We start from the raw sequence: 25,272 nt of genomic DNA, 5'->3' as shown, positions 1-25,272 counted from the left end.
GACCATGAGGCCCTCCGCTGAGTCCTGGCATTGCTTCCACTTACTTGTGCCAGGATCCTCACTTTCACCTATCCTATTCGAACTCCCTTGGTCAACTCTTATTCTTTTCCAACCCCGACGGTATTAGAACACTCGAGGCCCATGGAATCTTTCATTTTCACGCCCTTCGTGGCCATTGTCTTTCTCTGGCCGATACCTTCATTTTTCGAAGTGTCGGATCCCTTCCATTTTCTCTCTGATTAGTGTTATATAGCGGATGGTTGTCTAGTTGTACTTCCTCTTAAAACAATAATCATCACCACCACCACAAAGAGGGCGTGAATATGTAAGTCCCCAGGTTACGGCCGTGAAGTTGCCAACAGGCCTCTTGCATCCCCTGGAGTACGACTTGAATGTACGCAAAGTGACAAAACTAAGATTATCCGGCACACGCCGTAACGCTCTATCGGAAATAATAATAATAATAATAATAATAATAATAATAATAATAATAATAATAATAATAATAATAACTCCTGAAAGCATACCGAATAACATGGAACCACTACAATAAAAGAGTGATGTCACAAAATGCAAAACTTCGGCATTACAAGACTGTTGTTCTTCCGGAAGCCTTGTATGCCTCAGAAACCACATCTCTAGGAGGCCACTCTAAAATGGATGAAAATGAAAAACAAGAACGAAAAATTCTGAGGAAAATATATGGCCCCGTTCATGTAAATGGTATATGGATGAAAAGGAAGACTGTAGATTTGTACAAAGCAATCGACAAGTTCACCGATACCGTACGCAGGAGACGATTGGAATTCTATGGCCACATCTGTAGAATGGATGACACTGGATATGCAAAAAACTGCTTGGTATAATTAATTCAAAGAAGGTAAAAATAAGCTGGTTTGAAGAAATAAAGCAGGACTTAAAAGAAATGAACATCACAGAATATATCATCAGGGATCGCAAGGCTTTTGGGAATCTGGTTGCAAAGCACACGTTCACGGAAAAGGCTAAAGGAGACAATGGACGGAAGAACGCAAGAAACAGCACAGCGAGTTCATGAAGAGATTTTGGGAGGAGAAGAAGAAAGGAAAACCATCATCAAGCTAACAAGTTCCAACGCGCTCTGTAAACGGGCATAACGAAGAAAGAATAATAATAATAATAATAATAATAATAATAATAATAATAATAATAATAATAATAATAATCAACAGAACTTGTTTAAGAATTTCTGTAGAAAAAACAAATTTTTGACAAATATAAAAATGCTCCAGAATTTCTAATAACAGAAATTGGTCAAATAAGGAAAAATAAATTCGGATATTTGGGAGAAATAATGCATGAATATGGTTTGGAAAAGTCCGCTGTAGAAGAATAGATACACAAGATGGAGAGACCGTACGATATAACTAGGAATAGCTACAACCAAAAGTGTTTATCTAAAACCCTCAAAATACAACACAGTAGCCAAACCGGAACGCCTACACGAGAGTCTAGTACTGAGTTACAAGCTGAATAAATTAGAAGTGCTGGAAAGAAAAATTATACGGAAAATATTAGGTCCATTTGAACTACAGAACTCTCGAAATCGAGAAGTAATGAGGAAATATACCGGATCATAGAAAACATAACAGAAACAATGCGAAAAAGGCGAGCGATATTTTCTGGACGTTTATAGAAAATGGAAGAGAACAGGTTAACCAAACAGATCGTCAAATATATATATATAGACCTATAGTTTTCCTCACATTGTGGTACAAATCACGGGCGCCAGCCAAACCCGTGTTGTTTTTCACATAGTGGCCCAGACCCATGGTGTTTATCATAAAGTGGTACTACTCTTAAGTAACGCAGACCCATTCTGAACACAGTGGTGGTTTCCTATTTTCCCACCAGGCAAATGCTGGGGGTGTACCATAATTAAGGCCACGGCCGCTTCCTTGCCATTCCTAGGCCTTTCCTATCCCATCGTCGCCATAAGACATATCTGTGTCGGTGCGACGTAAAGCAAAATAGCAAAAAAAAAAAAAAAAAATGAACACAGTGGAACCGACCGGTGTAATACACCCGATGACATCACAAGCAACGCCCAGACCCGTACGTTCCTCGCATAATGGTACTGCTCCTATGTAACGTAGACCCCTGGTTTTCCTCGCAAGGTGGTACTAGTCACAAGTAACGTCGACCCATGGTGTTACACACGTAATGGTACTAAACACAAGTAGTCTCATGGTTCTAGTGTCCTCATCCCTTGGTCACCCGTTTTAGTCGCCTCTTACCATGGGTGTATTCTTCGTCTGCGTCCCCCACCCACACGGGGTACGATGTAAACTCAGAGAAACAAGCAATTTATCCCGTAGGCCTCTTCCAACACTTTCCATGAAGCTCTAGTAACAGCTCTCCGCAGTCAGTCTCTCCTCGCAACTCTCCTGATGGCATCCTGCCACCCCAGCTGCGGTCTGCCGACACTCCGCCTATACTGAGAGTCAACTCAAGACCTTAGCGGTCCCTCTGATGTTAGTCAGACTTCTGGTCGGTGAAAAGGCTTCCGCAGCGCCAAATAGTTCCCTAGGTTTGTTACTTGTTCATGAAGTCAGGAGCTTTCTTCAGTTTGGTTAGATATTCTGGTGAACTGACTTGATGAATTAAAATTTTTGCCCTGTATAAATATGGAAAATATATCACAGGTTGTATGTTAATCGGGTTCGTTACCAACTCTTATATTTCATACGTAGATGGCTATGAAAATAGTTATTGTTCTCAGTGGTGCATGTAACAAAATAATTATTTAATATGATATTGATATCTTATTGCACTGTGTACTTAGTAAGTTTGTTCGAGTTCATTCCTCTGCTGATAAGTTCGTATATTGTGTGCGACGTTGAAGATGGATCCAAGAAAACTGTTGACAATACTGGCTGCAACAGCGTGTTCAGTATTCATAATGGCTGCCAGCTGTGAGCAAGACGTGTGTGATGCTGTGACGCTTGAGTCCCGTGTGAAATACTTTAAAGCTAACAAAAGTGGAGAAAAATAAAGTAGAAAATCTAAACCAAATTGTTTTAAACGTTTACAGTAGCCTGCGAGATTAGAATCCACTGTGGACTGTGGAAGACGTGAAAAAGACCGCGCAGCTGATCGGCGTTTCTGTGTACAGTGTTTACGCCGCTCGCTTCGAATTTAAACTCCACGGAAAATCCAAGTCTCCAGCGAAAGGTCGATGTGTCAGCTCAGTACTCGCCGTAAATAAACCAGGAAGGGTCTTAAGACCGTATGGGAATAGGATCCTTGGCGTATTCGATAATAATAATAATAATAATAATAATAATAATAATAATAATAATAATAATAATAATAATAATAATAATAATAATGTGTAGGCCTACTTTACTTTATATTCGTAACCGCCCTCTACCTGCAGAAATGTTGTCATGAGAGGATCATGAGTTCGTTTTTACCTTCCGAATGACGAGACTACAATATTTACATTCCTGGAAGCACTGTATTTTGCAATCCCACTCACGGGTGGGTTTTTCAGCTTTTTTAACTGTGAGAAACTGCCACTGACAGTCGTTGCACGTGAGGGGAATCGTATACTTATGCTGTAAGTCTCCATGTGCCTCACACAAATTGCATTATGAAATAAAAATAAATCTTGCTTCTCTTGCCTCGGTATTCGTCAGTAATCTGTAGGTTTTACATGGTCAATAAAGGAATAAATAGGTATGGTACGTAATTAAAGTACAGCTATGTGAAAGGAAGTGATTTCGTTTGATGCTTCACTGTTTCGGAATGAAATACTGTACTTGTCAGATAGACGCACGGCGTTAATGATAAGGTGGTTGTGGCGGTGATGGTGAACGGGACGAGACGGGAAGGGGGAACAGGGGACGTGCCCACATGCGGAAGGATACTTTTCCTAAGCTATTGACTTGAATTTCAGTATAGTGCGTCTTGTTTGCTATTGGAGGATTTTCGTCGTTCATCGCTCGTCGCTCGGCCTCGTGATGTGACCCGACCACTTCAGATTTGTGATGCATCACACGATGCCCATGAGCCCGGTGCGCCTTCGGATCGCCTCGTTCTGCACTCGGTCCCTGAGGCTGATCCCAAGTGTGGTTCGCTCCATGGCGCATTCGCGTAAGTTCTCAGACGCCTGGTACCGTACTGCTCTGCTCTGTGCGAGCGTTATTTTCTCAAGACCATACGTAGCGATAAACAACACGCACGATTCATATGTCTTCCGCTTGAGGCTGACCGACATCGCGGGGTTGTTGAGGATGGGGCGGAGTTTACCTAAAACCGCCCATGTCAGGCCAATTTGCCTCGTTAATTACGCTTATTTTTACCAAGCTTGATGTTATATATTAAGTGGAAATAAACATCAAAGGGAAAAAGGTTAAAAATGTTTTAATTGTCGTAATATCTTCCAAATTGTCCTCATGTCGCCATCTTGACGAGTTCCTTCCTAACACCTCGAGTCTTTGACTTGATGCCTGCCTTCCAGGAGCAGAGAACCGACATATACTAAAGATAGAAATGCCGAGGAGGCCCAACTGTCTTGATAAACATCATTGTACTTTTGCAGAGAAGCTCTTGTTTGTCTGATGATCAGGTTAATTTGGGAAAAGCCAAGTTTACATTCAGCAGTAAAAAGTGGGAATACTGTTGATAGTTTTTCTTAAGGCATTTCCTTTTCTATGAGGAATTCACAATATGCCGTTCTGGAATCCTTAGCCTCTTACACAAACACTCCACTACAGTCTCACCGAAGTAACATTCCTTTCACAACGGTCTGGCTAACATTCTGGATAAAACACTTTCGTCCATTCTGGAATTTGCATCTCTTGAGAAGGCAGAAGCACTCATAACATTTCGTTCGATCAAGAGAACGTTTCAAGTTTGTTGTTCATCTAGTTACCCTTTTCTGCAAAGTTCCGAATTGACCGAGTGAGAGGTTTCGGTCACGTAGCTGTCAGCTTGCATTCCGGAGACAGTGGGTTCGGACCCCACTGTCGGCAGCACGAAAGTTGGTTTCCCATTTTCACACCAAGTACATTTTTAAGGTCACGGTCACTTCCTTCCCAGTCCTAAACCTTTCCTACCCCATAGGCGTATCGGTGCGATGTAAAAAGATAGAAAAACTTCAGATTTTCAACTGACTGTACAGCTTTACGACAAAAAGGCCCTTTATTATATATTTTTTTACAATCTGCTTCACGTCGCATCGACACAGATAGAAAAGGCCTAGGAGAGGGTAGGAGCGGCCGTGACCTTAATGAAGGTACAAGGTCTGGTGTGAAAATAGGATTACACGGAAAACCAACTTCAAGGCTGCCGACACTAGGGTTCAAACACGCTATCTCCCGGGTGCAAGTTCACAGCTGCGTGCCTCTGACCGCACGGCCAACTCGCTCGGTTTGAAAGAAATTATGAATACACACATGGTAATGAATGTATGTCCGCCTTTGTAGCATAACGGCTAGCACTATCATCTGCCGTTCACGGTGGCCCAGGTTCGATTCCCGCTACTGCCAGAGATTTAATAATGGCAGGAGGGCTGGTACGTAGTACACGGAGCTCACCCCCCCCCCCCTTGGGGGTGTGCCTGAAATGAGCTGCACCACCTCGGAGCGAGGACACGAGGTTTCTCCTGCTCCTTGGATGAAGGGTTAGCGTAGTCACCTTCGGTTCAGAGGTCCCCGCGTTCGATTCCCGGCCATATCGGAGATTTTAACCTAAAATAATTCCTCTGGATCTGGGACTGTGTATCTGTAATCCCCCCAACATCCCTGCATTTCACACGCATCACTATCCTCCACTACAATAATACGGCAGATGCCACCCACCCACACTTACAAGGGCTGCATCAGGCCTAAAGTAGCCACAAGGAATTATTTGGCATTTTTGTTTTTGTTTTCTGCTATTTGTTTTTCATCGCACCGACAATGAGTTAAGGCAGGGCTAGGACTAAGAAAGAAGCGACTATTGCCTTAATTCAGTTACAACCCCACCCAGCACAGCTGTGAAAATGGTAAACCATGGAAAACCATCATCAGGACTGCCGACAGTGGGGCTTGAAAACATTATCTTTTGGCCCTCTTATTTTAAGAACTTGCCTTTGCTGGCGAGACCTAGATTTTACAGTGCACTATGTTACTTTCATTCACCTGTCTCAGTCTTATCCTTGGCTGTGACAATATGAAAGTGACTGAGGTATGAGTGACGCTAGTAATGCCATTCCTTATGCAGCCAGTCCCTGTTATGAATGATGCAAACATGTCGCTCATAGGATCGGTTGATGCATGCATTTCAGTGGGCTTGGCAGACTGATATGTAATAACAACTTCTGGCTCAATGAGGAAAGCAACGGGAAACTACCCCACTCCCCATTTCCCTAGTACACTTCTTCAGTGACCCGAAGCCATCTACGACAGCTAATGGTGGAGCTGTTAAGGATCCAACCAACCTTCGGGCTGATTACTGGACATGTATACATTTTAAGAATGCGATGGACAAATACATCCCTTTATCAAAATTGTACTTTTACGTAACACAATCAATTCCCTTGATAATATACATTTAACGTTGGGCTTTTTCTGTAAAACTCATCGTGATTTGTACGAGCAGCGAAGCATAGTAAATACATTATATTCTTGGGATTTATTAATGCAGTTCCTCTGTGGGTGTTTGTACCACATACACTCTGCATTTCTTATGTAACGTTTGTTTGTGTGTAATGTAATGAATGACTGATCTCCTACAGTGACACTTACTTCACCGACTTGTGTGTTCCAGTCAGAAGTCTTTATAACCTTCTATCTGATGGTGGCAACAGCTGGTGGTCCGGCCACTGCCAAGATATATTGTAGGCTCACCTGCATCTTTGCGCAATCACTTTCTATCTTGGCATTTACACTTCTCAGCTGCCGAAATGACTACGTTATTCAGCAAGGACACTCTCGGTTATGTAACATGTAAACAGGAAACATGTTGCCGTAAATCAGAGCGAAGACTATTCACTGACTACAGTCTTACACTTGATGACTCAGTCTTTAGAGGCTTTAGGGACAGATAATCTGGCTATTTTCTCCTTAACCCTTTCGGCCCTTGTTTTCTAGTGTTGAAATCTTCCTTCCCAGTGGTTCCCATACAAAACCAGAATTCTTAAGAGGTAGGAAACGCTACCTAGCGGCTGTTTAGGGAATCCGAGCAAATTTAATTTGTTTCACAGTTGGTCAGCTTGCTTGACTATATGAATATCTTCATATTGTGATCTTTCCTACTTTTAAAAACACCACTCAAACTTATTCGTCTACTGTCATTCCATGCCGTCTCTTCACTGACAGCTCGGAATATACCAGTTAGTCGAGTAGCTCGTCTCCTTTCTGCCATGTCTTCCCAGCCCTAACTTTGCAACATTTTAGTAACACTACTCTTTTGTCGGAAATCGCCCATCAGAAATCGAGCTGGTTTTCTTTGGATTTTTTCCAGTTCTCGAATCAAGTAATCCTGGCGAGGGTCCCATACACTGGAACCAAACTCTAGTTGGGGTCTTACCAGAAATCCCCCTGTGGGTGGGGAAGGTAGAGTAACACCACCGGGCCCATAGCTGAGTCCTGGTATTTCTTCCACTTACTTGTGCCAGGCTCCTCACTTCATCTATCCTATTCGACCTACATTGGTCAACTCTTGTTCTTTTCCGACCCCAACGATATTCGAGCATTAGAGGCCTCGGGTGTCCTTCATTTCACGCCCTTCGTGGTCCTTGTATTTCTTTGACCGATAGCTTCATTGTTCTCTCTGATCAGTGTAATACAGAGGATGGTTACCTAGTTGTACTTCCTGTTGAAAAAATATTGTACCGCGAGGGTACACCCGCCCCGTTCATTCAAATGAAGGGCCTTGAAAAACGCCATATTAAATATAAACTTGCAACATCTTGTGCAAAAAGTTAGGACTTTTCTCTACAGATGTCTCTACCAAAATAAAATAACTGATGTTATGCCCTCTAGTGTGAAGAGGTCCTAATAAAATCCTTAAGTAATGTGTTATTTTAAGGTTTACTACACTGAGTTGATCTTTTGCTTTAGGTATGATAAAGTTGACACCACTTCGGTCTCTTACCGCCAACTTAAGATGTTGGCCAATAGAAAATTTTGTGTATTTAATTTTCAACCAATCGTCGTTTTCTTGTACATATTCAATTATCCAATAAAATTGGGGGTGTGTCGGGACTTAGCCCAGATCTCTCTAGAACCTTCCTCTCGGGTTTAAAAACTGGTACCTTTTCGAACCACATTGTCTTCTTGATCGTCCATTTTACTGAGTGTGTGCTAATAGTGGGGGGAGGGGCGTCTCACCCTTCATCGAGCTTTAAGGTAATGGCAGCTATTTGATATCAATGTGATAGCCTCTGAAAGCTAGCTCGAGGGGAAGGTTTCCTATCTTTAATAATGTAACCTCAAATTTCCAATCTTCTAAAATGTAAATTTCTACTGTAAATTTCAAACAAACCGAAAAGCACTTAGCTTAAATTCGGGAATAGAGAGTGTGGCACCTTCTCGAGTTCCCTATCAACTTGACTTCCAGGTGACTTTGATTTTGTAACCGTTTTCTGTATGTAACTTAAATTTTCTCCTTCTAGTCACCTCAGTAGTATAGGATTAGTCTCTGTAACGACGGGCAGTGAGCCCAACTAGGGTTTTAAACTTCTAAGTGTCAGTTTCAAGGAGTGCAAGTGTCTGCCTCCGCAACATTTTGATTTTTGGGCCAGTAACTTCAACCTGTGTTTTTTCTTCCCACAAAGGCCCGGTAGAATGAGTATTCGATCATCATCATCATCATCATCATCTGTTTACCCTCCAGGTTCGGCTTTTCCCTCGGACACAGCGAGGGATCCCACCTCTACCGTCTCAAGGGCAGTGTCCTGGAGCTTCAGACTCTTGGTCGGGAGATACAACTGGGGAGAATGACCAGTACCTCGCCCAGGCGGCCTCACCTGCTATGCTGAACAGGGGCCTTGTGGAGGGATGGGAAGATTGGAAGGGATAGACATGGAAGAGGGAAGGAAGCGGCCGTGGCCTTAAGTTAGGTACCATCCCGGCATTCGCCTGGAGGAGAAGTGGGAAACCACGGAAAAGCACTTCCAGGATGGCTGAGGTGGGAATCGAACCCACCTCTACTCAGTTGACCTCCCGAGGCTGAGTGGACCCCGTTCCAGCCCTCGTACCACTTTTCAAATTTTCGTGGCAGAGCCGGGAATCGAACCCGGACCTCCGGGGGTGGCAGCTAATCACGCTAACCACTACACCACAGAGGCGGACATGAGTATTCGATACTCCTGTAAAATTCTATCATTTATCTTAAGTGGTTAGACTGCTGAGTGTTTAAGACAGTGGATTCTATTTGAATTGTAAAATGTAGATTGTGCCTCGAGAGACCTGGAAAGTGTAAATTTTTGTGAGCAAAGAAGTTCGGGTTGTAAATGAGGAAGGTTGCCTTCAGGAGGTAGAGGTGTTAGTAAAACTCTGTAAATGAAAGTAGGAGACCTGTCTCCTTGACTCTTGAGTGGATGGAGCAATGGTGCTCAAGTAACATTTGTAAAATTGGGAGCTTCAAGCTCAGATGATTAATTGATAAATTTTGTTGATTTTCTGATTTCTCCTACTTTGTAAGCCGGGCAGAGTGGCTCAGACGGCTGAGGCGCTGGCCTTCTGACCCCAACTTGGCACGTTCGTTCCTGGCTCAGTCCGGTGGTATTTGAAGGTCCTCAAATACGTCAGCCTCGTGTCGGTAGATTTACCGGCACGTAAAAGAACTCCTGTGGGACTAAATTACGACACCTCGGCGTCTCCGAAAACGGTAAAAGAGTAGTTAGTGGGACGTAAAACAAATAACATTATTATTATTACCTACTTCGTATTTAAACTACTGTACCTGGAATCTTGTTCCGTGGCTGAGCGATTTGTTTGGTTAAAATTTAGCTTCTGAAACAAAACAGCCCAAAAGAAATATAACTCCTAATTTTAAAGCTTTTAATTAATCTTTTGATTGTAGTAGATAGACCCTTTCATGTCCGCACCTTCTTTCACCTCTGTCAACCACGGAATATCCGTAGCAGATATAATCACCACTACCATCGGTGGTATGACACCCCAGACGACTCCATATTTGCTGTACTTTAATGACACATTAACTACGTAACTTTCTCCACCCTGCTAATCTCTCAAGAATGGCTAGTGTCGGGCTGAGTGGCTCAGACGGTTGAGGCGTTGGCCTTCTGACCCCAACTTGGCAGGTTCGATCCTGGCTCAGTCCGGTGGTATTTGAAGGTGCTCAAATACGTCAGCCTCGTGTCGGTAGATTTACTGGCATGTAAAAGAACTCCTGCGGGACTAAATTACGGCACCTCGACGTCTCCGAAAACCGTAAAAGTAGTTAGTAGGACATAAAGCAAATATCAGTATTATTATTATTATTATTATTATTATTATTATTATTATTATTATTATTATTATTATTATTATTATTATTATTATTAAAATGGCTAGTTCTCATCAGTCAGTAAGCGAGTGAAATTCGTATGGTGCTATCCACTGTGCGAGGCCGTTGACATGGCATCGCACCGTGGTGGAGCATTAACGTGTGCTAATTTTGTTGGTTAAACTTTAGAACATCGCCATTTCTGCAGTGGATGGGCGGTTTAGTGATTTTGTTAATAAGACGAAGAATGTCTATAGACAAAGAAAATGATAGTGATCATAATGCAGCTGATGAAGAATGGCATGTTGATCTCGCTTCTGATTTTACATCTGAAGGTAGTAGAAGAACCAGTAATCAAAGTGATCTTTTAAACCTCCATCACCCCTAAAGTTGTAAGTTATTTACTCTAGAACACCTGCTCGTGCTACAATTTTGCAACTTCCGGGTGCAACACGCGAGACTGAGGCTCGAGACGTTGTGTTCTGTCCGATGCAGGCATATTTTTCTTGTATTCTTCGTTACTAATTCCTGATAATCTTGAACAGTACCCAGAATCGAACCCGGGTCCCCGAGGATGACAGCTATAATGAAAATTGTATGCGTTTTACGGCCGGATGCTCTTCCTGACACCAACCTTAGTTGAGGCGCTAATTAAGATGGAATGAATGATGGTGAAATGAAATTGAGTAAGAAAGCAGAAGGACTCGGCTGTGGCCTATGTGTAGGAAATGGAAGTGAAAATGTGAAACCACAGACAACCATTCTCAGGACAGCCGACGGCAAGGTTCGAACCCACCCGTCTCCCGAATGCAGAGCTTGGCTCCATAGCCGTAGCGCGCGTTAACAAAACAGGCTAAGTTTTCTAACAATCTGCACTAGCATATTATATTATTTTGATTCGTAGACCTTTGACAACGTTTAGTTTGCATCTATTTAATTCTACATTCTTTCACAAAACTGTGGCAGTTTTTCAATTCGATAATACCATACATCTGTACATATACGTTTTCCCGAGGTGACTTAATTTCATACGATGTGATTTGGCGAATCTGAAGACAACCATCTGACTGGATGAAGTATATCATTCCGTTTCAAACAGACCGTCAGCTATGAGTACATACAGTACATGCTAAAGACATGTTAAGTACTGAGCAAAAATGGCCAACCGGACACTGGTGGGACTCGAACCCACAGCCTTCGGATTTCACTCCTCTCTTAGGTTGCAGTACATGCAATCCCTACAGACGCCGTTTTATTTCATTCCTATCAAATAATAACCAAGACTTAACTGAGATGTACTGTACTTCACAATGGAATAAAATGGAGTTGAAGTTGTAACATTAAGACAAACATCTCCAAATATGTAAGCATGGCCACTATTTTAGCACGTAAGGAAGTATGAAAGAGCTAAGTAATTAAGAGACAGTTATATGAGTTGTAATAAAGAATGTAACCAAATTTCAGAAAATCTCTATGTGTAGTGCTTGAAGAAGCACGGGGTTAGAGTGCAGTGGTAACAATTTTAGCAGATGTTGGATTATAGTAACGTGACATCACTTACCGAATAGAGATAGAGGTTCGTCTCGTAGCCCGACATCTTCTCGCGGTCCGTGACGAACGGCTGGTCGTCGGTGCCATCTCCTGCAACACACAAATCCACAGTCAGAATTCCTTCATCAGTCGATCGTTTAAATCAAATACGTAGTGATAATTTTAATCTAAATATATCAAATGGAAACAACACATGCCTTCGGAAACATCATGTCTAAACCGCTTGGGGAATGTCCCAATATTTTTCACAAACAAACCGAAAGGAAATGGTCACATGACTAACTATATTTTACTTCAAAATATTAACTTAAAAGTGTGTGATATTATTTTCAAAGCAACATGATAGCTTAAACATGAGGTGGTGTCTATTTGTTGTTTCACCATACCAAAACTACAGGATCAATTGGACTGAAATTCTATATGGGCATTTCTAAGATGTTCGTTTCATACATAGGACTATTTAATGTTGTAACGTGTTGACGGGTGGAAAAATGAACACACAACTAGTAGCGTTTAATGTAAGACTTATTAAATAATACAAATTGCTATACAATCAAGTTATTTAGCGCTCTTTAACAGTTCTCACTGTTTAGTCACACTAATTATTCACCCTGACCCTTACAGGCTAAAAACAATTACAATGTCCACACTTCTGCAACTGTAAATTGCACCCTAGGGCAGTTCACAATTAAACTCACTGTACAACCAAACGTGGTACGCAGTTCGCCACTCGCGGCGGTCCATATTTATCGTCCATCGTCGCTCAGCTGCACTGTTCTGCATTCGTCGTCAATTCACACACAACGGCACTTCCAACAGCACTGTTATTCACAGAACCGAACTGTCTCAATTGGTGGAAGAACTGGATCCAAACTGAGCCGCTAAAGCTCGTCCAGACTGCCTTAAATGGGGAGGCCGGCCCTTCCAGATTCTTCACGAAAAGAGAAACCCCCAGAGTCGCCTGGAATCCGAAAGCTCTCGGTTCACCTAGTCCATTCTCCACTGCCTGGAAAGGTCTCCAATGAGATAACGAGGCTACGATGGAGGTGGTGGTAGAGGGGATTAGCCTTGCGGGTTTGACTTTACTCTGACTTGCTGCTGCAGTGGTGAGAGGGAGGGGCCCTAAATCGGTGATGTCACTTGCGGACTGGAGCCAAGCTGGTTCGCTCCTACCAAGGATTTATATTAAAATGGCAGGCACCGTCACAATATTCAACTTTTCAAAATGGCGTCCATTTATACGTAGATATATACCTCACGCATGTTTTAGAAATCTAAATAACAAGTAAACTGTTTGTTCCCACCACATATACTTAGAAATCAATTTCCTGCAGAAGAAATCAAATGGATTTTCTTCTTAACTCTATTGGTGTTCCAGGAAATTATGCTTTTACGTGCCAAACAAGCGTTACAGGGCACTCGTCCATCGAGTATGAATGAATGGGCGAATCATGCCTAATTTAATGTAGAAAGGTGTGGAAATTATTAGACTCAAAGGAGAAAGCATCGCCTTAGTTTCTGTCCTCACTTATTCTTCTAATATTTGTATCATGAAACTCCATGTCCTTCAATCAAATATTAATGTTAAAACATTTCTTAGCAGACAAAGTAGGGGTCCCCATACTATGAACGTAAAATTAAGTAATTTCTTCAATTGTGCCGGAAGTTGAAGGGATAAAGGACCCAGAAAGGTTTCAAATTGTAAGTCCTTGACAGCTCTATCAAAGTGAAAAAAAAAGTCGAAAGATAACTTCCGGCCTAAACGCAGTTCCAGAAAAACAGCCTAAAATCGCTTGTTTCTTTACTCCTTTTCTTTTTGATTCAAATCCTAGCCAAATTATTTACGTAATTCTGTCTGTAATGTATTCCTTGGTTCAATACTATCAGGCGGTTTCTGATTTCTTGTAAAATGTCCACTCAGAATTTAGTTATAAGAACTTCAGTGAAACTCTGAATTGACCAACATTAGCGCTCGTAGTGGTGCTTAAGTGAAGCAATGCACTGACTAAAATTAGCGCTCGTAGTGTTAGAAAAAGGCAAACTGCTAATCTAACCGACCGGATAACGATGATTAAGAAAAGGATTGTAAATTTTAGGAATAAATAAAGAATATATTCTCATACTTTATTTACCTAAAATTCGTAACTCATATCCCTAGGATGTTTTCAACATCGAGTTGCTTGCTCGACGGGCTAGAACTGTGGATATTAATCCGACTAACTAAAATCTGTGAACTAAAATTCTTTCTTTCTTTCTTTCTTTCTTAATCTGCTTACCCTCCAGGGTTGGTTTTTCCCTCGGACTCAGCGATGTATCCCACCTCTATCGCCTCAAGGGCAGTGTCCTGAACTTCAGACTCTGGGTTGGGGATACAACTGGGGAGGATGACCAGTACCTCGCCCAGGCGGCCTCACCTGCTATGTTGAACAGGGGCCTTGCGGGGGATGCGAAAATTGGAAGGGATAGGCAAGGAATTGGGAAGGAAGTGGCCGTGGCCTTAAGTTAGGTACCATCCCGGGATTTGCCTGAAGGAGAAGTGGGAACCACGGAAAACCACTTCCAGGATGGATGAGGTGGGAATCGAACCCCGTACTTCAAATTTCGTGGCAGAGCCGGGAATCAAACCCGGGCCTCCGGGGGTGGCAGATAATCACACTAACCACTAAACCACAGAGGCGGACAATAAAATTCTTAATTTTTAAATATTACGTTGAGATTATATGTTTCTGTTTGGTATACCGACAATCCAACGACATCAGTTTAAAAGTGTTTGGGTAGTAAATAGTACAAAACACAGTGAATCAATATCAGCACTCAAGTAGGCCTAAAGCAAAATAGCACACAAGTACTTCATGTGATTCCATTTTATATAATTACTGTACACTCAAAAGAGAAGTTACAAATCATCAACAATGGACTTTAATACTGATATAGGAGTCTAAATTATCCAGAATAACATCACTGATGTAATTTAAAGAAAATATAACAACTTGTATTCTATAATTTATTTTATAGGGTTAACAATCCACTTCAGCAACAGAAAAAAAAAATGTATGGTCAGTTTTATGTTCAGGCAGTAATAAGTACCCACTTCTGTGGTGTAGAGGTTAGCGTGATTAGCTGCCATCCCCGGAGGCCCGGGTTCGATTCCCGGCTCTGCCACGAAATTTGAAAAGTAATACGAGGGCTGGAAAGTGGTCCACTCAGCCTCGGGAGGTCAACTGAGTAGAGGTGGGTTCGATTCAGACCTCAGCCATCCTGGTAGTGGTTTTCTGTGGTTTCCCACTTCTCTTCAGACAAATGCCGGGACGGTATCTAACTTAAGGCCACGGCAGCTTCCTTCCATTTTCCTTGTCTATCCCTTCCAATCTTCCCACCCCACCATGAGGCCCCTGTTGAGCATCGCAAGTGAGGCCGCCTGGGCGAAGTACTGGTCATCCTGCCCAGTTTTATCCCCCGACACAATATCTCACGCTCCAGGATACTGTCCTTGAGACGGTAGAGATGGGATCCCTCGCTGAGTCCGAGGTAAAAACCAACCCTGGACAGTAAGCAGATTAAGAAAGAAAGAAAGAAAGAAAGAATGAATGAATTTTAGTTCACAGAGTTTAGATTTGATATCTTGTTTTCTTCACATCATGTCTGGAAGTTTAGTTCCTCTCTCCTTTCTTCTAGCGATTTTCGTTTTGCAGGTATTGGTTGACACATATATGACGGCTGCGCAGGAAATATAGTTGGCACAGCATCGTCAGTTAATTTTGGCATTACCCTAGGCACACTTAAAACGGAACCATCTGGTCGTTTTGCAGTATCAACTCGAATTATGTGATTTTCGGAAAAATGTTTAATACAGACACAGACATATTTACTGGGTTAAAATGAACTCGGTGTATAGCATGGATCCATTTAGCTCGCTTTTCCTTATCGCTAGGAAACACAAATGTTGAGATAGCCACCTCCTTATTTGAACGGTAATTGGATGTACATCCAGGCACACTACACTCACACATTATTATAACGATCATGATAAACTTTAGAGTACTTCAGACAATTCTTAATAGCTCAGTGGGTTCACCTAACCTATCACAAAACCTAGCAATACTTCCTAACATCAGGCTGCTCAGATTAGAATGCTATAGTATTTAACATATACTATTGCTGAAAATACATCCTTTACTGACGCGTTTTCATACAGTTATCACTTTTAAACAAAACAAACACCCCTAATAACGTTGAAATAACAACAACGTGCTACGAAACCACCATGTAAACAAGACTCATGGCTACGTATCGCTGCACTAAAAGACTGACGTCATCACTATGGAACTGTCATGTGTAGCAAGCCGGAGCTTCGAGTTGGCTGTGCCTTAGCGCGTAGATGCTTAAATATAATATGATTGGTCATCGTAGGATTCCGACGATAATGCTTTAAAGCCCGTCGGCGATCACGTATGGCTACTGCAATTTCGGCAATTTCCGGCGAGGCATACCGGACGAGGAAGGAATTGTTTCCTCTGAAGCAGTCAGAATTCCAGTTGTGGTCGTCAACAGGCTCCAACATAGCATCTGCCATCACTGTGCGTTTTGGAAATTCTGGCCAATTCGCATTTCGACGTAACCAGCGCTTGCGTATTTCGGACTGCCTTTGATTCAAGCGTTAGAAATATCGGGAAGTGGTCACTATCACAGAGATCATTGTGTATTTGCGACCGTAACAGGGGAACTAGCACACGGCTGCACAAGGCGACATCTAGGTGTGAGAATGTGCCATACGCGCTGCCGAAATGTGTCGGTTCCCTTGTGTTAAGCGGGCAAAGATCGAACTGGTTGATCAATCGCTCAAGAATACTCCCCCTAGCGCAGGAAGACGAAGAACAAATTCCTCAGTTGAATAAATAGTTTTGTTTTATTTTAAATTTCTTTCCCACTTAATTGTTTCAGAGGATGGTTACCTAGTTGAACTTACAACAGAAACTGGGGGTTTACTGTTGCTTCACGTCCGTAGGTTAAACCTTAAAAAGCTCTACACGTCACCCCAGGGTGGTGCTAAGGAAGCAACAACATTAGCTGCTGGACCTATCCTCTAAAGACCTCCCAGAAAATATGCAAACTGTACGAAGTAATCCACTCAACGGCTCTTTTAAGAGCCAATTGACTTGAAAGCATGGGCATGTTTTTAAAATTTGCCAACTGAATATTGAAGGTATCAGTAGATCTAAGTGTGACGTTTTGTCAAAATTGCTACGTAATAATGACATTGATCTGGTACTCATTCAAGGAACACATGCTGCTACAGAAGATGAGCTAAGCAAGAGAGGGAAGATTTATGGCTATAGTATTCTTACTGCTACCTTTGATAATGTATACGGTATTGCAACATATGCCCGTAACAACTTGGAGCAGGTTGAATTCATCTCATCTAGTACAATTAATAATATTCATACTATAACAATAAAACTGCAAGATGTAACCATCGTAAATATCTACAAATCTCCAGCCTTCTGCCGGCCAACCCCAGATCTTCCAGATGCAAGTCATCCAACTACCTATGCTGGTGACTTCAACGGCCACCATGAAACTTGGAAATAAGCAAGAAACGATTATCGCGGCATAGCTTTAGTAGAATGGTCAAAAGACAAAAATGTGCATCTTATATTCGATGAAGAAGACAAAGGTACGTTTAGATCTGCTGCTTGGGAGCGAGACGCTGTAGGCAACCCTCTACCCATGATGTGAGAAGTTTTGGGGGACTTCCCAAATAGTCAACACAGACCAATCTTCCTTGTGATGGGCATCTCTGGTCCCTTAATTACATCTTTCCCACGCCCACGCTGGAACTTTAAAAAGGCAAACTGGACGAAATTCTCTGAAGAGCTGGACAAATGCATCAGATGGATTCCTGCAACCAGCGATAATTATCAGAGATTTGTACGGCTTGTGAAATCTGTAGCCAAAAAGCACATCCCAAGAGGTTACAGGAAATAATACGTTCCTGGATGGAGTGAACAGAGCGATGCCCTATACAAAGATTTTCGTGAAACAGGTGTCCATATGACTGCTGAGGAGTTATTACGGGGTCTGGATGAATATCATAGACAGAAATGGACAGAAACAGTTAGTAACTTGCTTTTCTCTCATTCCAGTAGAGAAGTCTGGAGCCTACTGAGAAAACTTGTAGGAAGCTCAACAGGAGTTAGAGAACAGTCAACTATCCCAAAGAAAATAGCCTCACATATTGTTTTAACTTTAAGGGTTACTAAAGATAAAAACATTCACAAACGGTGAAAAGAACCTAAGGATGCTTAAACGTAACTCTCCAACCTCTTCCGAGTACTCTGAAGCCTTCACGATTAATGAGGTTGATCCAGCATTAAAGGACATGAAAGCTGGTAAATATGGGACGGAATGCGAGAAGGTAGTTGACGTGCTTCTTTGCCCACATACTTCAGAGAGGTATCCTTCCTAAGGAGTTTAAGAAGACTAAAATCCTTGCTATTTTGAAACCTGGCAAACCAAAAGATATACCACAAAACTACAGACCAATCACTCTCCTCAGTTGTTGCTATAAACTCCTTGAAAGACTACTATACAATATAATTAGCATTGTAATTAATCAACATATTGCTATTGACCAAGCTGGTTTCAGCAAAATCGTAGCTGTTGTGACCAAGTCCTTGTATTCACAACATGCATTGAAGCAGGCTTTCAGCAACAATTGAAAACCTCTGCTGTGTTTTTGGATCTTTCTGCTGCTTACGGCAAGGTTTGGAGAGAAGAGCTGCTGTATAAACGTCTTCAGGTATTACCATGCAAAACCACGATACAATTAATTGGAACATGCTTAATAATAGACTCTTTCAGGTTGTTCTAGGGAATAGGACTAGCAAGCTGAGAAGACTGAATAATGGTCTCCCTCAAGGATCAGTCTTGGCTCCTCTCCTGTTCAATCTGTATCTATCAGATTTGCCACCAACGAAATCTAGAAAATTTTGCTATGCTGATGATATAGCTTTAGCTACAAGTCATAGTAACCTGGAAGAAACGGAGAACATTTTAACTGATGACCTTTCCATTCTTAGTGATTATTTTCTGAAATGGAGACTGGGAACCAAATACCAGCAAATCTGCGATGTCCTGCTTTCATCTAAATACCAAAATGGCAAGCTGTACTCTCCACGTGTCTTTTAACGGCAAGGTCCTCAGACACAATAACTACCCAAAGTACTTAGATATAACATTAGATCGGACACTATCCTTCAGGCAACATCTAGTAAATACAGCAGCAAAGATTATAAGTCGTGACAACAATATGCATAAGTTGTGTGGTACAACCTGGGGTGCTTCTGCAACTACTTTGAGATGTTCTGCCCTTGGTTTAGTTTTCTCTGCGGCAGAATATTGTGTTCCTGTGTGGATCAACAGCTGCCATGTGACACTTGTGGACACTCAACTCAACAACACAATGAGGATTATTTCAGGCGTAATAAGATCAACTCCTAGCCACTGGCTTCCTGTCGTGAGCAACATCATGCCTCCTTCATTTCGTAGAGTACAAGCACTGTTGAGAGAATACTCCAAGATACTTGCCCATCCACTCCAATATTCCTGACCTTCAGAGGAGCCGGTTGAAATCTAGACATCCGCCAGTTAAGATCGCTCAGAAGCTCACAGAAGACGATTTTACCCCGATGCCCAGTGGAAGGAAGGATGGATCTCAAAAACAGGTGAACATCCCTGGCCTTTCTTCCCTCCTAATTCGAGGTCTGATCACCCAAGAACAACTTGGACCAATCTCAATATGATTCGATGTAGTCACGGAGTCTGTGCTGCGTCCCTATATACGTGGAGAAAGATACAATCCCCCGAGTGTAACTGTGGTTCTCCTTTTCAAACCATCGAACATATTGTAAAGGAGTTTAACAGAAGACCCTACCCTGGAGTTTGATTTTTTAGAGGCCAATACAGAGGCTCTAGAATTGATAACAACTTTGGATATTAAAATATAATGTACTTGCTTTCCTGATTCTGTATATATATGTCATACGATAAATAAATAAATAAATAACCACAACCACCACCACCTATCTTTAGCCGATATCCCCAAGTGGGTGGAGGCGACTAAAAGGAGTCCCAGGGGCTCTTAACTTGGGAGCGTGGGCTGGCGACCACGGGACCCTCAGCTAAGTCCTGGCATTGCTTACACTTACTTGTGACTTTCATCTATCTTATCCAACCTCCCTCGGTCAAGTCTTGTTCTTTAACGACACTATTAGAGCATTCGAGGCCTTGGAAGTCTTTCATTTTCACGCCCTTCGTGGCCCTTGTCTTTCTTTTGGCGGATACCTCCATTTTTCGAAGTGTCAGTCCTTTCTATTTTTCTCTCTGGTTAATGTAGTAACTTATAGAGGATGGTTGCCTAGTTGCACTTCCTCTTAAAACAATAATAACCACCACCACCCTTCGTTGCCCTTGTTTTTCTTTGGCCGATACCTTCATTTTTCAAAGTGTCGGATCCCTTCCATTTTTTCTCTGTGACTAATGTTGTAACATATAGAGGAAGGTTGACTAGTTGTACTTCCTTTTAAAACAATAATCACCGAGCTCGATAGCTGCAGTCGCTTCAGTGCGGCCAGTATACAGTATCCGGGTGATAGTGAGTTCGAACCCCACTGTCAGCAGTCCTGCAAATGGTTTTCCGTCGTTTCCCATTTTCACACAAGGCAATTAGGGCTGGTTTACACGGGTAGAGTAGCGAGGCGAGTAGAGTAGTTAGTAGAGTAGCCACGTTACTCTACTCTACCGCTGTCTGGTAGAGTTGACACTCGTATCGTTCATACGGGAGTAGAGTCATACAGTAGAGTAGAGTACAGTAGTAGCACCATGTCAAGACGTAAACACATCGTAAGGAAGTGTTTAAAGACATTTACAAACATATTACTGCAAGAGGTTAGTGAAGCGTTAGAAGAAGAAGTAAATGAGGAAAAAAGGGATTGGGTAAGAGGCTGGCTTAGTAGGAGAGATACACTCGGGGCATCGGCATTAATTCTGAGAGAACTTAGCAATTTGGAGAAATATGGGGGGACAAACTCGACACAGTTGGCCAAGAACATGAGGGATCGTCTCAGGAATCATTTTGTTAATGAAGGAGCAGTTCCCTGGCAGTACAAGCATGTATTTTAACCCAGGAACACAAACGATTGAATTGTTATGACTTTATTCATTATTGTACAGAAAGTAACGACAGTGTAATCATCCCCTCAGGATTTTACTAGTCTTCGTCTGTAAATACTGTAGTGGTGATTTCTAAGATAAAACTATATGAACGAGCTCCAGTCTAATTATAAATCATAATTCTGGCGAAGGTTTTTGTTCCACGGTGAAGGGGTGAGGTACTCCTTTCCCCAGTTAGACTGTAGTGATGTTTCTATTTCCTTTTTTTTTTTTTTTTTTTTTTCAGCCAACCTAAATCTTATCCGAATGAAATTTTACAGAATTCATTTCAAAAGTTATAGAAAGAATACCCATTGGCCATCAGTGTGTCGTCTCAGAACCCACGAGTATCAAAATTCACGAATTCTAAGAAGAGGATTAGCAAGAATAGGTTTCTCTATCTGGGCCAGTCTCAAACCTCACGAGCAGGACCAGTTCTTCTTTGAATGGATATGTGCCCACCCTACTAGTGATGATATAATCGGATATTTTTTAAAAATCAAATAGCTTCCATCCGGTTATTTAAATAATGGAATAAATAATCAAATGAATTTCAAATATCATTCAGTTATATCGCGTAGAATAATCGGTTGCGTCATGAATATATTTTTCGGTGTGTGTCGGATGGATAATCGATTGAATTATGTGAATAGATGAAAAATAGAAATACGCCTCTTTTTTGCAATCCATGAAGTCCAATGCTGAAGACAGCACAAACACTCAGTTCCCGAGCCATAGGAATTAACAAATGAAAGTGAAAATCCCGGCCAGGAGTCGAACCTGGGACTCCCTGGACCCATTGGACCACAGACCAGAATGCTAACCATGTATCCATGCATCCGGACGACATAAAATTAAAGTAGGTATATTGCCTGCTGCTAGTTAAAATAAATTTTCAGTTGGTAGTAATTACCGGGGCTTAGTTCTATTATGAGGCCAGAAGACGGCATTTACTTATATAAGAAACTTTATTTTACCGATATTAAATATTACGACTGTTAATTCACTTAGTTTCATTAGAGATTAATTTGGTCATGAATCTCATCGCAGGGAAATTAAATTACTTATCTCCATTCCCTTCAGAAAGTGGGCGAGTATGATGAACGGTCTCTGATACGCTTTCCGAAAATAATATGAACTCATGCTCCACACGTATGACTGAGTCATGTACTCCCAGATGCCTTACTTAGCATAGATTAATATATTACATCACGCCCCCACGCGATTACACGATACGCAATGTTATATACTTGTAGTATTGACTACTTGGCTCACCAAATTTATAAAATCATAAGTTAAAATGTGTCAGAATTTTATCTGAAATATAGCGAAGTAGCCAATCGCTATCTTTGACGTTCTGTTGCTATATGACTTAAAAAAGACTCCACAGCGCTGATGTTGATGATATTTTATGATGGTGGTTCTTTCCCCAGCCAAGAAAATGTGGAAAGGTTCATTAAAAATCAATAAGTGTTGAAAACAATGAAGGAAAAGGTGGTGGTGGTGATTACTGTTTTAAGAGGGAGTGCAACTGGGCAGCCATCCTCTATTAATACTAATCAGAGGGAAAAAATGGAAGGTGGCCCATACTTCGAGAAAATGAAGGTTTCGGGCAAAGAAAGACAAGGGCCTTTTCTAAAAAATGTAAGTACCCCTGGGGCCCCTTTTAGTCACCTCTTACGATAGGCAGAGGATACTGTGGATGTTACTCTGCCACCCCAACACACAGGGGAAAATAATGGTCGATGAATGACACAGAGGTGTATTATTATTATTATTATTATTATTATTATTATTATTATTATTATCATCATCATCAAAACATGTTTCTGTGGTCTTAAAGGTAATATAACGTATTTTTCCTTTTGATATAAATTTAATGTTAATGGTATTGTGGCCTCAGGAGAGGCCTGGTCAGTGAGTCACCGCTCACCTCACCCCTCCTGCCGTCATCGCAGGCACCTGCTATCCGGAGTCGTGGATTTTGAGACTCATTGGAATATTAATTTAGCTATTAGTTTGCAGTCGTGAGTTTTGATACCATTTGCTACTAATTTTTGCACGTGAGTTTTGAGACGAAACCGGCCATACGTACACTGTAAATTACGCTGGCGTAGGCGTAATTTGCAGTAGCTTCTTCACCATAAATATCCCAATTACTGATCTTTTTTTTTTCTTCTTTTTGTTCGTTGCTTGTACGGCCCAAGTGTAGAGCTTAAGCTTCTAGATCTGACACTGTACTGTAAACAATAATTATTTTGGATATTTCAAACAACATATGGAAACTATTCAATTTGTTGGGGAAATTATTGTTATTGCTGAAAATTAACGGCAGTGGCAAGTGATATGTAGAAGATCCCTATGTATGTTATTAATATGATTAATGTACACAGTCCTGCACCATTGTATTGCCTAACTTAAACATGTCGAGACACATGATGAACACGCTGTGTAACATTGAAACTTGAAAAATCTTCATATTAAGTGAAAATCCAGCTGACACTTGTTTATATTTTATGTTGCATCTTCGAGTGTAGATGTCTGCGGCACCACCTCCAGACTTCTTGGATCTTCGTATTTTCATGAGTATTTGATTGTATGTACATCGTAATTTTTTTATTTTCTGTTTCAGTTCCGTTAACCCAAAACCCTCTTTACCCATTTTCGCAATCAAGTCCTCTTCCGCCGCCCGTCTCATATTCTTATTTCTATAAGTAACGCTGTTTATGTTCCATAAACATTGTTTTTCGCTGTAGAGCTCCACAAATTTGCAAGTTTCTTCTTCCGTCCACTTCATTTTGCCGCCAAATAAACGCTCGACGTAATACCACCGCATGTACACACATGCAAATACAGCAGTCGAATGACGCGTCAGCTGAAAAATCGAACGTCCTCGGACTTCTCCGCCAGCTCTCGGAGCTCGGTTCCGGTGGAGGGGGAAGGATAGTGGTAGAGTTACTTTACCGCAGCGGAAACCCACTCTACTCTACTGCCTACTAACTACTCTACTCTACTTGCTACTATCCCGGTCGTTTACACGATGCTAGTAGCTCTACTATCCACTCTACTCGCCTCGCTACTCTACCCGTGTAAACCAGCCCTTAAGGCAACGGCCGCTCCCTTCCCACTGCTAGCCCTTTCCTGTCCCATCGTCGCCATAAAACCTATCTGTGTCGGTTCCACGTCAAACAACTTGTAAAAACAATATCACCACCACCACTTTAGCCGATACCTTTATTCTTAGAAGTAGGCCTCTGAGATGTCGAGTACCTTCTCATAAAGTTCACACACAAGACTGAGAAGTCAGAACGTACACGATGGGTCGCGTTTAGTCATACTGACAGAACAAAAGAGAAATGTGACACGAGTGAAAATTACAACATTCATAGAAGTTTTCTTTATAGAAGGTAATTTAATCAATATTCATAAAAAGAAGGTACCAGAATATGGGCTATAAAAGGAACATTACTAGCAGATATTCTCGTAAGAATGAGAACGGTCATCATCTGTTCCCGAGTGTGAGGGTGAATTCAAGTTTAAGAACCACTTCGAACAAACGAGCTCTATGCAGCCGTCTTAAGTATACATAATTCTGTAACTCTTTCAGAGTCATGGCCAGTCTTGGAATATGAGATATTTAAACGCAAATAGCTCTCATCTGTCATCTGAAATTGACACACACGTAGCCTAAATGGTACCAAATTAAAATAACTGCACACAGTAGCTGAGGTCATACGATCCCCTCCGTGGGGGTGGGGCGAGTAGAATACATCCACGGTATTCAATCCCTGCAGTAAGGGGCAACTTTTTTATTTATTCATGAAAGGCCCCAAACGAGCAAGGCTCACTTTAAGGGGCTGTATACATTGGACATATGCATTACATTCAAAATGTTAAAAATTCTAATACATTCAAAATGTGATATCTGTTAGTTACAATGGAGTTTAAAATTGAAGCTACTACAATAATACAAATAACAATATAAACAAAAACCAGAATAACAATGAAAGACACCCAATGATTTTCTAA

At 41.6% G+C, this 25,272-nt stretch overlaps 1 protein-coding gene across 2 annotated transcripts in view; it reads right to left on the bottom strand.

Moving 5' to 3' along the window:
• kcc (solute carrier family 12 member kcc) overlaps positions 1-25,272 on the bottom strand; it is a 590,870-nt gene that overhangs the window by 160,058 nt on the left and 405,540 nt on the right. For both annotated transcript variants that reach the window (XM_067145914.2, XM_067145915.2), the window contains exon 2: positions 12,044-12,123. In XM_067145914.2, the coding sequence (XP_067002015.2) occupies positions 12,044-12,123 (80 nt within the window). The remainder of the gene's footprint in view (positions 1-12,043; positions 12,124-25,272) is intronic.

Source organism: Anabrus simplex, chromosome 4 (assembly GCF_040414725.1).
Source record: "Anabrus simplex isolate iqAnaSimp1 chromosome 4, ASM4041472v1, whole genome shotgun sequence".
Taxonomy (NCBI): domain Eukaryota; kingdom Metazoa; phylum Arthropoda; class Insecta; order Orthoptera; family Tettigoniidae; genus Anabrus; species Anabrus simplex.
The sequence above is the reverse complement of the archived record's forward strand: the minus strand, read 5'-3'. Positions and strand labels throughout refer to the sequence as shown.